This window comes from Elephas maximus, chromosome 1 (assembly GCF_024166365.1).
Source record: "Elephas maximus indicus isolate mEleMax1 chromosome 1, mEleMax1 primary haplotype, whole genome shotgun sequence".
Taxonomy (NCBI): Eukaryota; Metazoa; Chordata; class Mammalia; order Proboscidea; family Elephantidae; genus Elephas; species Elephas maximus.
In genome coordinates this window covers 89186901-89203129 of record NC_064819.1, presented here as the reverse complement: position 1 = coordinate 89203129, position 16229 = coordinate 89186901, and the positions used below count along the sequence as shown (strand labels likewise).

At 44.9% G+C, this 16229-nt stretch overlaps 1 protein-coding gene across 1 annotated transcript; it reads left to right on the top strand.

Annotated features, from left to right (window-relative positions):
- The first annotated feature begins 28 nt into the window (after window positions 1-28).
- Window positions 29-14009, top strand: LOC126066349 (zinc finger protein 436-like). Its single transcript, XM_049867386.1, has 6 exons — window positions 29-154; window positions 4335-4492; window positions 5100-5139; window positions 5802-5928; window positions 7930-8043; window positions 12335-14009. Exons 1-6 carry the CDS (start codon window positions 29-31, stop codon window positions 13438-13440), a joined length of 1671 nt encoding a protein of 556 aa, XP_049723343.1. The 3' UTR covers window positions 13441-14009.
- The last annotated feature ends 2220 nt before the right edge of the window (window positions 14010-16229 follow it).

The window sequence follows — 16229 nt, the reverse complement described above, 5'->3', positions numbered from 1 at the left end:
ATCCTCTAACTTTGGTACTCAAAAGAGCATGCTGCAGCGAGCCCATTTTCCGGTTGAGAAAGCTAAGGCGCACAGCGCACTTGCTTCAGGTCACACTGAGTGTTTGCGTGTGGTGTACCCGACACGAGCGACAAGGAAGATGATCATATTTCTTGTAGGGTGTATGTGCATATATTGGAAGAGAACATTCAGTTGTGAGGAAATTAGGAGAAAATAGAAAAATCTTAACTGGGGAAGAAGGATTTTTTTTGTGTGTGGCGGGGGGGTTGAGTAATTTATTTTTTATACATATATGATATTTTGAAAATTTTTTGAGAACTTAATATATGTAGAGATTAGAGAATTTTGGTAATCAGGAGGGGGAAAGTGCTAGAGTGTCATTTAGTGTAGGGTTATGGGGAGATATTTGAAAGAGTTTTAAGGACGATGCATCAAGGGAGGGTAGAGGTTAAAGCAAAAGAAGGAGAAATAAAAGTCATGGGTAATTAAATTATGGGAATTGAAATAGGAAAGTAAGGGATCATTGAAGGCAAGAAAGAGTGTTGGGGCGGGGAGCAGTCATGAAGAACATAGGAGTATCTCAAAAGGACATAGGAATGGGAGTTTATTGGGTGATATGGATGGAATTGGAGCCCTGGTGCTACAGTGGTTGAGAGTGTGGTTGCTAACCAAAAGTTCAGAAGTTCACATCTACCAGCAGCTCCTTGGAAACCCTGTGGGTTAGTTCTACTCTGTCTTGTAGTGTCACTATGAGTCAAGATTGACTTCACAGCCACAGGATGGGTTTGGTTTTTTATCGAGGTAATTAAAGAAGGGAAGGTGGTCATTGAAATTTAAGATGGAAGTCATAGGAAGTAGGAGTTACAGGATATCAGGTCTCAGAATGTCCGGTATGATTTAAGGAGAAACTGTCAATCACCTCAATATGTGTGAGAAAACTGGAAAATGAAAAGGGAAGCCCATAGGAAGAATTGACGCATTTGAGTTGTGGTGTTGGTGAAGAATATTGAATATACCATGAACTGCCAGAAGAACAGACAAATCAGTCTTGGAGGAAGTTCAGCAAAAATGTTCCTTAGAAGCAAGAATGGAGAAACTTTGTTCTCACTTATTTGGACACCTCATCGGGAGGAACCAGTTGCTGGAGAAGGACATAATGCTTGGTAAAGTAGAAGGTCAGTGAAAAGAGGGAGACCCTCAGTGAGATGGACTGACACAGTGGCTGCAACAATGCTCTTAAGTAAATCAATGATAGTGAGGATAGTGCAGTACTGGGCGCCATTTCATTGTTATACATAAAATCACTATGAGTCAGAACAAATTCAATGTCAACCAACACCACCACCACCACCAGAAGACTTGAAGAAGGATAATAATTCATTGGAGGAGTTGAGAAGCATTCAGAATGGACACAGGAAATTCCCTGGACATGCCTACTGGAAAATGAGGTGGAGCAAATGGTTAACACGCTAGGAGGTGCCTCAGAAGAAAGTCTGGAAATTTACTTTTGAAAAATCAGCCATTGAAAACACTGTGGAGCACAGTTCTACTCTGACACACATGGGGTCACCATGAGTCAGGATCAGCTCGACAGCAACTTTTTTTTTTTTTCTGGTGCCAAGGGTTCAGGAGTTCAGTGGCCTATGGAAGGATAGCCAGTCACCTGGCTGTTAGACATCATCCTGCACTGGCAGGATTTTTCAGATCTGCCTTTTCTTTCCCAAATTTGGTGCTTTTCTCTATTGAACCTTATGGGGGAGGGGACTAAAGAACAGCTAGTGGGCCCTAGAATTATCTAAGAGGAACTGTAGAGACAGCAGGTGAGGAGGGCATCCAAGACCCCAGTTAGTCCCTTCTGATCTTGATCTAGGTCTTTCATACTGAAAAAAAAAAAAAAAAAAGAATACTAGCTCCCTTAAAAAAGGCTATGTTGATTACTTTTTGGTCTTTTTTGAGTATCAACAGAGTGCTGCAGGCTGTCTGGAAACATGAGTGAGAAAGTCAGGCAATGCAAAGAAAGCGTATCTAACTTTGGGGAGGAACTGAGAAAGAGCCAAGTTCCTGGGAGACCCAGCCAGCCCAACTTAGAAGCAGGAAGACTTAAAAGCCTCACTGTACAGTAAAAACCCTACGTTCTTTATTTTAATAATTATCTTCTTTTTAGGTTCTGTATTTGCTTAATACAGGAGAATAACTACAGTGGCCCCACCATACCACCAGAATACTATTACTTGTGACTGTCCGAAAGCTGTGGCCTGAGTTCCCATTCCTATTTGGGGTGAACCCTTGTATTTATCTCTAGACCTCCTTCAGTTCATCTCCACACCCATACTGGGTTGAGTTCTTACAAATGCTCACCAGAAGTCTTCAACCTCTGGTTCACTTCTATTCAGCAAATGGTCCTCAGTGCAAAATTCCTGTTTGATATCAATAAAACTGCCAATGAAAACCCTATTTTTCAAGTTACTTACTTTGAGGGTGCTGAATAAAGATTAAAATGGTAATGCCCTATGTGTGTACATATTTGGAATCCCACTACAAAAACTCTATGAATGATTTCCCAAGCACTGCATTAGAAAGTTTTCCAAATACTGCAGAGGCAGTAGTGAAGAGGCATCATGATTCTGTATGACAGCTTTTTTTTTTTTTTTTTTTACCTTTTGAGACAAGGATGCTTAGGGTTTGCGTGGCTGTATTCCATGTGCCTTTATACAAAGGGAAGTAAGTCCCAGGTAACAATGGCTGGTTGAGGTGGGAGATAAGGAGAGTAGACAACTCACATGAATGTCATGACTTGAAAGAAAAAAGGTGCAAAACACTCGTCTGGATGATAGGCTCGAGTTCTTAGCGTAATATTTGTGTTCTGGAAAATGAGTGATTTGCTTAGGTCTATCATGTGGCCCTGGAAACCCTGGTGGCACAGTGGTTAAGTGTTATGACTGCTAACTAAAAGGTCAGCAGTTTGAATCCATCAGGTGTTCCTTGGAAATCCTATGGGGCAGTTTTACTTAGTCCTATAGGGTCATAGGGTCTCTATAAGTCAGAATTGACTTGACGACAACGGGTTTTGTTTTTACTAGTTAATCACATGGCCCAAGGTAGATAAGGCTAAAGTTGTGTTCATTTTTGCTTTTTGGCTTCTCAACAAACTTTTGACCTGTTATTTGGTGTCCTGAAGAGGGTAATTGTAAAACTTGTTCCACTATTCAGCTCAGGTGTGCTGTCTATTAAGTAGTCAGTTGTCATTCTGACTCTAAATCAGCCTCTTGTGAAGTCAGTTTTGGTAAGTCAGTCACTTCTTTAGTGTCTGGTCACTGAGAAGTATATTGTCAATCACATTCTAGATGTTGAGGCTGAAGCAACCCTGGGTTCTCCTAAAATAGAAAGAGAGGTAGGTGGCTTTTAGCTTTCTGTGGTTCCACCTCTTTCTGCCACAGTGGCTAGATGTCTAACCTCAGTCATGTGCTCTACGTCTCTACCCTTGTTTCTCTAAAGATATGAGGACCATTCCTGGCCTGCGGGCCACCTGACCCCTCCTGCTCCCTTACAGTGCCTCTAACTACCAGGTGCCAAGAGCGGTTTCTGAGAAGCTGTAGTTGGGTTCCCAGTCCCCTAGCAGGTGACAATGTCAGTCCTGGCTGTGGGAGAGAAAACATGTCTAGGAAATGCTATCACATATGCTGTGTGGTGGTTCTGGTGGAGGAGGCAGATTGATAATATCCCCTTTCCCTGCAGGATTGGTCAGTAAGGAGGCAGACAGGCAAGGGAGGCTCACGGAGGAGGGAGGACGTGGGTCTGGGTTTGGGTGAGAATGAAAAAGGGTAGAAAGGAGATGCTGAGCGGAGGAGGAAGACAAAGAGAGTTTACTAGATCACGAGGACTGTTTGGCATAAAGCACACTGTGGGGTCTTGATAATTATTTGCAGACTTGAAGAAGGGGTAAGAGCTAGCCAGAAGAAAAGAGGTTGAATAGAGGAGTGGCTGGCAGCTTTGAAGCCTGAAGTCTGCACTGAGGTACCACCTTCTGCATTTCTCTGCAACCACTGCACCAGTAGGGAATTTTCGGAGCAGCAAGCTAGGCCAGCTCCTCCTTCCCCTGACGTCTCTGGAGTACCGCGCGCTCCTGGCTCTGGGCAGCCCTGTTGCGCCTGGGTTCTCTCCCTTTCTCTCCCTCTTCCTCCTTTTCCAAGCCAACTCAGACTAGGAGTTAAGGCCAGTGAGAACACACGCCCTAGAGAGGCAGAGAGGCTGACGGGGGACCCGAGGCACAGTCACTTCCGTTTCCCGGACGGAGGTTTGCGTTTTTGTCTCCATTTTGCGTCAACTGCTGCTAGCTGCATGCCTTTCTGGGCTTCTTGCAAGATCCCCACCTGCAGGCTGTCCAAGCCCTCACTGGGATACCGATCCGTGAATCCCTGGGAGCCCTGGGGACAAAAGGTGAGGCTGTCCCCAGCCGCCAGCTGCCACCCGTGGAATCTGATGCGGGGGACCGGTGAGTGCAGTCTGGGAAAGTGCCCTGTGGGCGGCCGGGCTGCTCCTTAGCTCTGAAGAGAGGCTGGCCCCGGAAGCTCAGACGCCGCTTTCCCTGTGAGCTGGTGAGTTTTTCTCTGGAATCTTTTTTTCTTCCTTTTTTTCTCTATCCGCAGCGTCAGCCTATCTGTATCTCTCCAACTAGCTCACTCCTTCCTGCCATCCAAGTCCTGCCCTCCCTCCCCACCTGCCCTCCCTCCCCACCTGCCTCCTCAGTCACTACAGTTCCGCGGTGCGGGGGTAGGAGAATGCCTCTGATAGTAGATACCATGAGGGGCAAGCTTTAGAGAATGGGTCCTCTGAGACTGGGGGAGGTTAAGGAAGGGAAGGTTAGGGGAGAGAAGATGGAAAGAGGACACATAAAGGAAAGGGGATGGAGTTAAAGAAGAGGGAACTGGTGGGGATTGCTCAGGGACAGGGGTAGGATGTGAGTAGGGAAGAGTTGTGAGTAGTGAAGAGACATGAGAAAGGGAGATAGTTCTTGGGTGTCAGGTTCAGGGAGGAAAATAGAGTGGGGGGCTCCAGATGGGGGTCTCACTAATGGCCTCTCCCGTCTTCATTCTCCACAGACTAGCCATGGCATCCATGCACTCTGCAACTGGGGCTCAGGTGAGAATGTAGCCTCTTGACTTCCTCTGTGTCTTTCCGTTTGCCTCTTCTTTTTTTTTTTTACTATCTCTGTGGCAAGTGTGTGTTTCTTTTCCCTTTTGCACTATGGGCCTGTACTCAGCCATCTCTTTTCTTTCAATGCATCTTACAAGCCTGGTCCTTTCATTTCTCTCTAAATCCACAGCTTTAACCAGAGCCCCATGGTGAAGCTGGTTGAGAAGGCTCCATTCATTTGTTCATTCAACAAGTAGAAGCAACAGGAGGAGTGCAATGGCTAGAGAACTTGGCTGGGGCCAAAGGAGACCCGAGTTCTCATTCTGGCTCTGCCAGTAGGTAGCCATGTGACTCTGGACAAACTTTAGCTTCTCTAGGTCTGTTTTCTCTTCTCCAGAATAATGGGTTTGGATCAGATGAGCTCACTTTTTGCTCAAAACCCTAATGACTCTGTGATGTTATGGTTCTATTTATTAAACAGCGCTGGGCATTTTATTCATCCCTGCCTTTGGTCCTGTTTTCTCTCCAGGTCACCCTGCCTTTATCTGCTTCTCATGCCATCCTCCTCTTCATGGCTTTGTATCTGGCTGCTCTGTCTGTGTCAGAGTGTTCCTCTTTGTCTTGCAGTCTCTTATGGGTCTCACTCTTGGGCTCTCATGCCATTCCAGGGGCTGCTGACGTTTGAGGAGGTGGCAGTGAGTTTCTCCCAGGAAGAGTGGGGGCATCTTGACTGTGCCCAGAGGGTCCTCTACAGAGACGTCATGTGGGAAAACTACAGAAATCTGATTTCTGTTGGTGAGATTTCATTTCTTTTCCCTGTTTCAGAATTCCCTTTCTTCTTCATTAGCTGGTTCATAGACTTCAGCTCTATTCAATGGGATCATCCCCACGGATGCTCTTACCCCCAAATCAGGGGCTACTGAGCAGGGATTGATTGACGCTGGAGTGGTCCGATTATGCAGTGTGTTTTCGGTCAATGTTATTCTCAAAGAACGTTCTGAAAAGTGAAGGTATTTATTTATGTAGGGTAATTAGGACAGTGAATAAAAGCTCCATTTAACTTTGTCTAGAAGCCTAGAATCCTTGAAAGCAGCTGTATTCCTTAATTTGCTAAGGATGTTCAGAAAGCTATGCCAGGGCCACTATATCAGAAGTCTTTGGGAGACTTAATCACCTTTGTCGCTCAGACCAGATCCCACAAATTCATTAGCAGAAACAAGTTGTCACCAGCTGTTTTACAAAACAGGGCAGGCTTTCACTCATATTTCCCTTTTCCTTAACACTATTTCTTCTATCCGTTTTGCCTATCTCTCCTCTTTCCTCCCTCCTTTTATGTTCTTCCTCCTTATTCCCTCATTTCTCTCTTTTCCACATTTTCTTTCCTTCTCTTACTACCTTCTTAGCTGTGAAGGTTTCAACCTATACTGCTGCCCAAATGCATTCAGTACTATATTTTCCCTATCAACATTTTAATTACAAACACATTTTTATTTTCTGAATGAAGTGTGGTGGTAAACCCAGTAATAGCTTTCTGACATTGACATCAAAGTTATAATAGAGGGATGCAGTTGATTTCCATCACATTTTCTTTTACTTCAAAATCCAAACTTCCCCTACAATCCTCTCTGGCTCCACCATCAGTCAGTTCCTGCATATCACAGGTTGGGGTGGGGTGTTCACAGATAAATAAGACATGGCTTCTGTCTGTGTGAAGGTTACTTTAGGGCTGGCAAGAAAAGAGGTCCATATAGAAAAACGACCTGTTAAACATAGAAGGCTGAATATGCGCAGTGTCAATTGAGTGTTCTGGAGCAGTGCTTCTCGAAGTGTGGTCTGTGGACCAGTGCCAGTTTGTGAACTGTTTGTTACCAGTTTGTGGTGGGATAAGTACATAACATTGAGAGAAAGTGGTTTGAAGCTTTTATAGCAATTTGGCATTACCACAGCATCCAAGCCTGTAATAAGTGGACTCAACTTATTGACCAAAAGTACAAATCAAAACAGACTCCTGGTCCTTCACCACAGATAGTTGGAGAAGCATTGGTCTAGAGAATTAGTGTTATGAGAAGTGGGGTGCTTAAGGATGGCTTCATGGACAGAAAAAATTAGCTACAGAGAGATGGGAAGCAACAAGGCATTCCAGGCAGGTGGAAAGGTGAGAGCAAAGGCTCAAAGGAAGATGCATTCACTGAAAAATGGTAACTAGACTAGCCTACCCTGGTGGCATAGTGGTTAAGTGCTACTGCTGCTAACCAATGGCTCAGCAGTTCGAATCCACTAGGCGCTCCTTGAAAACTCTATGGGGCAATTCTGCTCTGTTCTATAGGATCGCTATAAGTCGGAATCGACTCGACGGCACTGGGTTTGGTTTTTTTGGTTTAGACTAGCCTTTAAAAAAAAATTTTTTTTTAAATTTTTAAAAATTTTTTTCCCGGTTAGGTTAGGGTAACATGAGAAGGTGGGGGTAGTTACAAAAATTGGACTTAGACAAGTTGAGTAAACCGAATGGCTCAAGCCTACCTTTGCTTCCAGTGTCATCACCTGTGACACTTTGTTTTGTGGCTATGGGCAGTCATTCTAGAATTTTGAGAGTAAAATGGACTACATGTATATAGGATATATGGGAGGTGGACGTAAGTTGGTGGGAGGGGTGGTAGTTCAAAAGATGGTGTTAGAGAAGTTGAAGAATGGCTACCTGGATCTTGCCTTTTAGGGTGTCATGGCCCAGAGAATAAAGGGAAGGATAGCTGTAGATAGTTGAGTAAGAAATTTTTGATCTTTTAATTGACCCAACAGGATTCATGTTTCCCAAACCTGAGCTGATCTCGCAGCTAGAGCAAGGGGAGGAGCCATGGGTTCCTGAAGGTCCAAGACCTCCTGATCTGGGACTGATTCCAACCTTTTCTGCAGGTGAGAACACTGGGTCCAAAGTATAGTAATAGAGCAGAAGGGAAGGTTTGATGGGTTTTCAATATTTGGGAAGGGTGAGGGAGGGGAAAATAAAATCTACTCTTTAATTTTTCTTCCTTAGACATGTATCGTCTTACCAGTATGCTCATCCAACTGTTAATATAGAGGAGATTCAGCTTTGCCACCACACATCTTTTCCTTTTGTTGTTTCTGTTGTCAGTCCTGCTCTCAAAGGCATTTGCCATGTATATCCCCTCACCCTAGAATTGTTAGTCTACCTCAGTCCCCCATGCTGTCCCACAAGGCTTCTTATCTGCAGGGTTTATGTGCACCTTATAGCTATCTCTGAGCCTTCCAAAAGAGACTTACCTGTCAAGACCTCACACCTCTAACCTCTAGATGTCATTGTGTTCTAATTCTTGCTCTGTTTGTTCATTTAGCAAGCGTTTACGTAATGTACTGTAGGCTGGAGCTGTGCACTTCCTGAGCTCTGCATGTATGTCCTGAGGAAGAAAGGTGTCATTTGGAGTGTGAGATAGATTTGGATTTGTTCAGAGATATAAAGGAGATGCAGTGGTTTCTCCTTTCCCTTCTAGGTAGCCTTGCAAAGGTTTGAAAAATAAAACTTTTATTTTTCTGATTACAAATGTGATACCTACTCGTAGTAAATACAGAAAGTATAAAAAATTTAAAAATACCCATAGTCCCAGTATCCAAATCCCTTTACATTTTGGTGCATTTCTCTCAGACTTTAAAAAAAAACTTGGTTTGATAGAGGTCTAAAGACCATTTCCATCTTTTCTGTGTAGCTCAAGATGTTTCTAAGAATGAGAATGTCAGGAGCAATAATAGGAAGGTAGAGTAGAACCACAGTCAACTTCTGGGAGAGGCGTTTTGAGGCTCTTTAAATCAAACTTTCTACTAAGATCAGTTCTCGTATTTTATTTTTTGACAATTATTCTCAGTGGTATTTTGATGCTCACATAAACTTGGGGCTATCTGGTTGGTGAATTCCAAACTCTGTATTTATTTGATGCTTTGGCTATTTCTAAAGCCCATGTATGTTAGCTTGAGTTGAGTGTTAGAGGATGTTTGGAAAAAAGTTCTTTCTATCCTAAGAATATGGAACCAGAAAGGTCTAGTGTTGTCACTGGCAGGTGATGTGGCTTGGGGTTACTACCAGGTACACTCTGGTATCTTTAGCACCTCTTGGCTTCCATTGGCTGAGGTAGTGAGGCAGGTTCACTGATTTGCCACACGTCTGAGATCATGCTAAAGGATTGGTAAATACAGAGAGTACCCTCCCGTATAGTATGTGTGTGTGTGCCTGAGTCTTTTTGTGCATGTGTTTGTTTCTCGTAGTAAGGCTCATGCATTTGCTGACTTCTAGTTCTAAACAGCTAAAAACTATTCAATAGTCACAGACATACCTTGGACCTATCATTGCTCGCTACCCTACTGAGAGAATGCCGTCCTTATTTATAGAGGCCATCTGTATGCATGCCTGTTGGTGTGTATACATGTTTATAACTGCATAGTTACATGTACATTTCTGTCTCGTTTTTGTTTGTGAGTCCCAGGACTCATGTATAGGCTTAAAGGAACTCAAAACCAATATATACATTTTAAACGTAGTTAATAGACTTACTTCCTCAGTCTTCATGCTAGTGAAAGAGAACAGTTGCAAAGACAGCCAAGATATGGTTAAGACAAAACAGCCAAAACTAAAAAAGTAGTTTCTGTTTGGCTATGTTTTACCAATATTTTTAAAGCAAACTTAGCAAATCAGCCAAAGATACTTTTCAGCATATCTGAGCATATTTTACCTTAACATATCTTAGATTCAAAATAGTATTTGTAGATACTGCTGTAGATAATGTAAATATTACTGTGTGCTAGGAATTGTTCTAAGTGAATTCTTCAGTTTTGTACTTTTCAATTCTAGAATTTCCATTTTTTTTTTTTTTTTTGTAATTTTTTATCTCTTTACTGATATTCTGTATTTGATGAGCCTTGTCACTCATACTTTAAAAAAATTCCTTCATTCCCCCTTTGGTTTTTTGAACATATTTATAATAGCTTCTTTGAAGTCTCTGCTACATGTAACCTCCGGATTACCTGAGAGACTGCTGCTATTGACTTTTTTCTTGTATATGGGTCACACTTCCCTGTTTCTTTTCATGTCTCCTAATTTTTTTATTTTTATTTTTTGATTGTGCTTTAGGTGAAAGTTTATAGCTCAAGTTAGTTTCTCATATAAGAATTTATACGTAACATTGTTACGTGACCCTAGCTGGTATCCCTATAATGCAACCACACACTCCTCCTTTCCACCCCAGATGTCCTGTGTCTGTTCAACCAGCTCTCATCCCTTTCTGCTTTCTCCTCTTGCCTCCAGACAGGAACTGCCCATTTCGTTTCATGTATCTACTTGAACTAAGAAGCGCACTTTGCACAAGTATCGTTTTGTATCTTATAGTTCAGTCTGTTCTTTGTCCGAAGAGTTGGCTTTGGTAATGGTTTTAGTGCTGGGTTAGCAGCAAGTCCTGGGGTTTCTCCAGTCTCAGTGAGATCATTAAGTCTGGTCTTTTTACTAGAATTTGAATTCTGCACCTCAATTTTCTCCTGCTCCGTCAGGGACTCCCTGTTGTGCTCCGTGTCAGGGTGGTCATTGGCGGTAGCCAGGCACCATCTAGTTCTTCTGTTCTCAGGCTGATGGAGTCTCTGGCTTATGTGGCCCTTTTGTCTTTTGGGCTAATGTTTTCCTTGTGTCTTTGGTGTTCTTCATTCTCCTTTGCTCCAGGTGAGCTGGGACTAATTGATGCATCTTAGATGGCTGCTCACTAGCTTTTAAGATCCCAGTCATAGCTCCTAATTTTTTGTTGGTTAATGGACATTTTAGATAATACGGAAATTTTTTTCTCCATTCTCCTAAGGGTAGTTGTTGTTTCTGCTTGTTTTTTTGTGTAGTGACTTGCTTGGACTAACTTCTGTGGTGTCTCTTTCCCAACAGTGAGTGGCCACTGATGTCTCTGCTCAGTTTTTTAAAATTCTTGTCTTCATTTTTATTTTCATTTTAAGCATTAACATTGGGCCAGAATAGCTTATAGGTTACCCAGTGATTGGTCAGAGAGTGTGCTTAAACACCTTAGCCCAGTAAGTCTTCTGTTTCCGATAGATTTGTGTGTGCTGGAGAATGTATTAAAGATTCAGGCAGTTTGCAAATTTGCCTTAGCTTTTACTTTCTGTGTTTGCAAGGCCTCGTGTTCACCCCCAGGTGAGTTGCTTGCTAGTGAATGTAGCCTTGCACATGCATATAGCCTTCCAGACCAGCAAGGCCTACTCATCAAGGCCCATTTTGTTCTGTAGATCTCCCTATTAATTTCTGCCTGGTCCACAGTTTTGTTGCTTTTCTTAATTCATTTGGAGATATCAGACAGGCTGAGTTGTTGGCTTTCCCTGCTTGTTTGCCACTGAGATCACTGCTGTTTTTGACAGCTCCCCTGGGCACGGAATTTTTCTGCCTTCTCCCTGCTGGTCTGCATGGCCTGCCCTTCCCTGGCAGAACATTGGAGCCATTGAGATGAATGGGTGATGGGAGCAGCCTCACTGTTATTACTGAGATTCAGTAAATATTCTTGAATAAATGCTTCTCAATTTGTTTGATGTCTTCGATCAATGTCCAGAGACTTTCCATGGTGGTTTTTGACAGCGTTCCTCCACCCCTCCCCCCAAATAATTATGAGCCAAACAGAATTAGGAAGTTAAGCCTGTTAAAACCAAGAAGTAACTGTATTTGGATTGTTTGAATTTCTGGTGAGAAACCGTATCACTGAGCTTGAAGTAGTTGTGGATACCTTGAAGGTATATATCCCTTTACTTTTTCAAGGGTTCCATTTAGCAAACATTTATTAAGCAGCTGCTTAATCATCCTAGGAGTCCTTGGGTGGTGCAGAAGGTTAACTGAAAGGTTAGATGTTCGAGTCCATCCAGAAGTGCCTCAGAAGAAAGGCCTGGTGATGTATGTCTGAAAAATCAGCCATTGAAAACCATATGGACCACATTTCTACCCTGACGTACCTGGGATCACCATGAGTTGGGAGTCGGGAGTTTTAGGCATTCTAACAGACCTGTTAAGTATGTCCTGTTTCCCCTACTTTACAGATGAGGAAAGAGGCTTAGAGATACTGAGATTTGCCATATGGGTCCATGGTAGCCTCAACACTAGGGCACGAAACCCTTGGTTCACATTCCAAACATCTCTAACCCTGGCCTCCTCTCTCCTCTGAAGGTGATATGCCTGAGACCCCTACCCCACCGATGGAGGGCTGTGAGGCTGGTGACCTCCAGGGACTCCTTTCCCCAGCCCTGCCCAGTGGGGACGAGGCCGCTGGGGAGCCTCTGGACAAGGTTCTCTACTGGCGCACCTCAGAGGGCAAGGAGCTGATCCCCTGCGCTGCCGCTGACTGCCCCTGGCCACCGCTTTCTCCCCCAGACCCGTCCAAGCCTTACCAGTGTCCGCAGTGTGGCAAGGGCTTCAGCCACAGCTCCAACTTCAACCGCCACAGGCGCAGCCACAGCGTCGAGAAACGGTTCCAGTGTCCTCAATGCAACCAGCGCCTGAGCTGGAGCTCGGACCTGACGCGCCACTTGCGCACGCATAGTGGTGAGCGGCCTTTCAGGTGCACACTGTGTGGGAAGGGTTTCGGCCTCAGCTCTGACTACGCGCGTCACCAGCGCACGCACACTGGTGAGCGGCCCTTCCCGTGCCCCCAGTGCACACGGAGCTTCAGCCGCAGCTCAGACCTGGCCACGCACCAGCGAGTCCACACCGGTGAACGGCCCTTCCGTTGTGCTGACTGTGGCCGCAGCTTCCTCCGCAGCTCATCCCTGCTTATGCACCAGCGTGTCCATACCGGGGAGCGGCCCTACCGTTGCGGGGACTGCGGCAAGTGCTTCCGGCTAGGCCAGGACCTGGTCAAGCACCGGCGCACCCACACGGGTGAGAGGCCCTACAAGTGCGCGGATTGTACCAAATGTTTTAGCCACAGCGCCAACCTAATCACGCACCGGCGCGTGCACACCGGTGAGAAGCCCTACAAATGCCTGGAATGTGGAAAGAGCTTCAGCCAGAGTTCGCACCTCATCATCCACCAGAGGGCGCACACGGGCGAGCGCCCCTACAGCTGCAGCGACTGTGACAAGAGCTTCAGCAGCCGCTCCTACCTCCTCAAGCACCGCAGGGTCCATACTGGTGAGAAGCCTTATGCCTGCGATGTGTGCGGGAAGAGTTATAGTCAGAAGACCAACCTCATCTCGCATCAAAAACTGCACGGGGCGGAGAGGCAGCCAGGGGTGACACCCTGTGACCTGGTGGAGCCCGGGCCTAGATCCTGAGGCTTTTTTCTGGGGCTGGGATGTGGCTCATTGTGGGGAGAACAGAGGCGACCCACTTCCAGGAGTCTAGGCCAGACCTCACCCCTCCCCAGTGAGAATTGCCAAGGGGGAATTTGGGGCCACAGTAGAATGGGGGTGGGTTAGGGGAGCTTGAATCGATTTCCTCTAGACCCCATTTCTGGTGATTTACTTGCTCCCATGCAAATACCTGGGGTTGTGTGGTGCCTAAGTGTAGTATTTGGGACTCAGCCCTCTGCTCTTCTGGCCTTAGAGCCACTTCCATGCCCCCCGGAAGTGTAGGGTCTCCAGAGAGCACTAGGCAGCAAATCCCTGGGTGTTTGGGTTCCCAGGGAATACCTGGGAGCAGAAGATACCAAGCAAAAGGATAGCAGGTTGTATGGGGCTGGAAAAAGCCAACCAACCAACCAGCGCTTTTTAGAGTTTTCTCACCACTATTAACTTGGTCTCGTTCTAGGGTTTTCACCCCACACCTTAGTGGGTCACTGGAGTCTCTGGTCTACCTCATGGATGGCATTAAAGAGGGAGGAGAAGGTGGCTCCGTCTTGAGGTGGTCTTCCCTCTGTTTCTAACCCCAAAATGACCTTCTGAGCTGTGTAGCTCAGGTGCCTTCATTTGCATCAGGCCATCAACTTGCTCTCTCCTCAGCCACTCAAATCTTCAGCTTTCAATTAAGAAGCCAAGATACTCTGAACTTGGGTGGCACAGCGGATGAGGTTTTTGTTATAATTACACTCGGCCCTTCCCCAACTGGTGTAATTTCCTGCCCAAGTTTCCCATTGAGACAGGATGTGGTGGAAGTCCGGGTAATTAGAAATGAAAACAAAACCAAATAAAAAACAAAAAACACTTCTCTTTTTTTCATTTTATTTTAGTGTTGTATCCCCTCCTTGTTTTTTCTTTTTTAAAAAATTGTACTTTATATGAAGGTTTACAGGACAAAGTAGTTTCTCTTTAAACAGTACACATTGTTTTATGACATCGGTTTAACAACCCCACAACGTGTCAACACTCTCCCTTCTCGACCTCGGGTTCCCTGTTACCAGCTTTCCTGTGCCCGCCTGCCTTCTGGTCCTTGCCCCAGGGCTGGTGTGCCCCTTTAGTCTCGTTTTGTTTTATGGGCCTGTCCAGTCTATAGCTGAAGGGTGAACCTGAGAAGTGAGTTCATTACTGAGCTGAAAGGGTGTCCGGGGGCCATACTCTCAGGGTTTCTGCAGTCTCTGTCAGGCCAACAAGCCTGGTCTTTCTACAAAAAAACACTTGTGTTTCCTGGAACACAGGGTTGAATTCAAATATGAGCTGTGTTAATGACTTCAACTTCCTCTCAGCACTGTGGTTGTTTCCTAGCTGAAGAGTTGCCAGAAGTATAAGTTGTGGGTGGAAACGATACCCTTTTGTCAATGCCCCACTGGAAAAATCAGAGTTTCCAGAGGTGGAAGTTGTTCCCAAATTTCACTGGCCTCACCTCCTGGAGAGTGGGCTGCCCACCTGCTTTCTTGGGCACCAGTTACTCCCTGCGTTAAGCTGCCTTTTCATTGGAAGAAGAAAGCCAATTTCAAACTTGTGGTTATTGGAGACCAGTATTTCTCTTTCCAGATGAATTATTTGGCCCAACTCTGTTTTCCTGGGCTGTCTTTGGGAATTAGTTTAAAGCTATTGTTTACAAATAATTTTATCTTGGTTTACTAATTCTGAACTTTTCAGAAGCTAACAATTTCTAGGCAGAGGGGTTTTCCTTTAACAGTACGAATAGAGCGCTCAGGATATCAGAATTGTTCTGCCATGGTGTGGCCAAGTTGGGAGACTGCATATTCTCCAGAACTTATCAGACTCTGTGATCCTGAAATACTGTAGCAACTTTCCATTGAACTGGGACCTAGGGCAGTGGTTCTCAGATTTTAGCGGGATCTGTGAGCTGTGTATGACTCAATGGCGTTGCGTTTTGTTTTTTACTCACAGAGTGCCTGATTCAGTAGGTCTGGGGCAGTAGGGCTTGAGACCTTACATTTCTGAGTTCCCAGGTGATGCTGTTGCTGCTGATCCAGGGACCACATTTTGAGAATCTTGGCCTAGTGTAATAAAAAGAGACACCAATTGTTTTGAGCTCCCAATACCACCACCACAGGTTGCTGCCCCATAAAAGGTGATCAGGATCTTCCAACCTGTGTAAACTGTATTGGCAAGAGGTAGAGCGGTATGTTACATGTTCTCTAGCTGCTAGGGGCGCTTTATAAAATTGTTGCCCCAGTAGGTCATTGGGAAAAGCTCAGAAAAGTGCTAGGAAATAAGGAGTGGAGGTGAGATCTTGGTTACCTAAGACTAATTACATATTTTATTGGGAAAAAATTGTGACATGGGCAAAGTTGGACTTAGCCACTTTACCACCTTTTGAGATCCTTCTTTTTGCTGGTGACTTGCCTTTGCCTGTTCTTTCTCTGCCTGTCTGGGGTACAAGTCCTGTTAAGCCTTGCTCCTAGACCTTTCTCCTTAGGCTGAAAATTATAAATGGCTCAGGTAATACCCCTTTTCAGAAATTCCTGAAATAAAAAATAATCTGTGACCCAGGCACATTGCTGATGGTCCTGACTGAGACACTGCAACCTCAGATACATTTTCTAGATTACATGCTGGCTGCTTGGATGCAGCTCACAGATAGGATGAGCATTCACCAGAAAGAGAGGTGGGCAGGAAGGACACTGGATTTAGGCAACAGACGTCATCCAATCTCTTGGTTCCTCAACCTTGAGGGAAGTAGATCTTGATACCTGTGG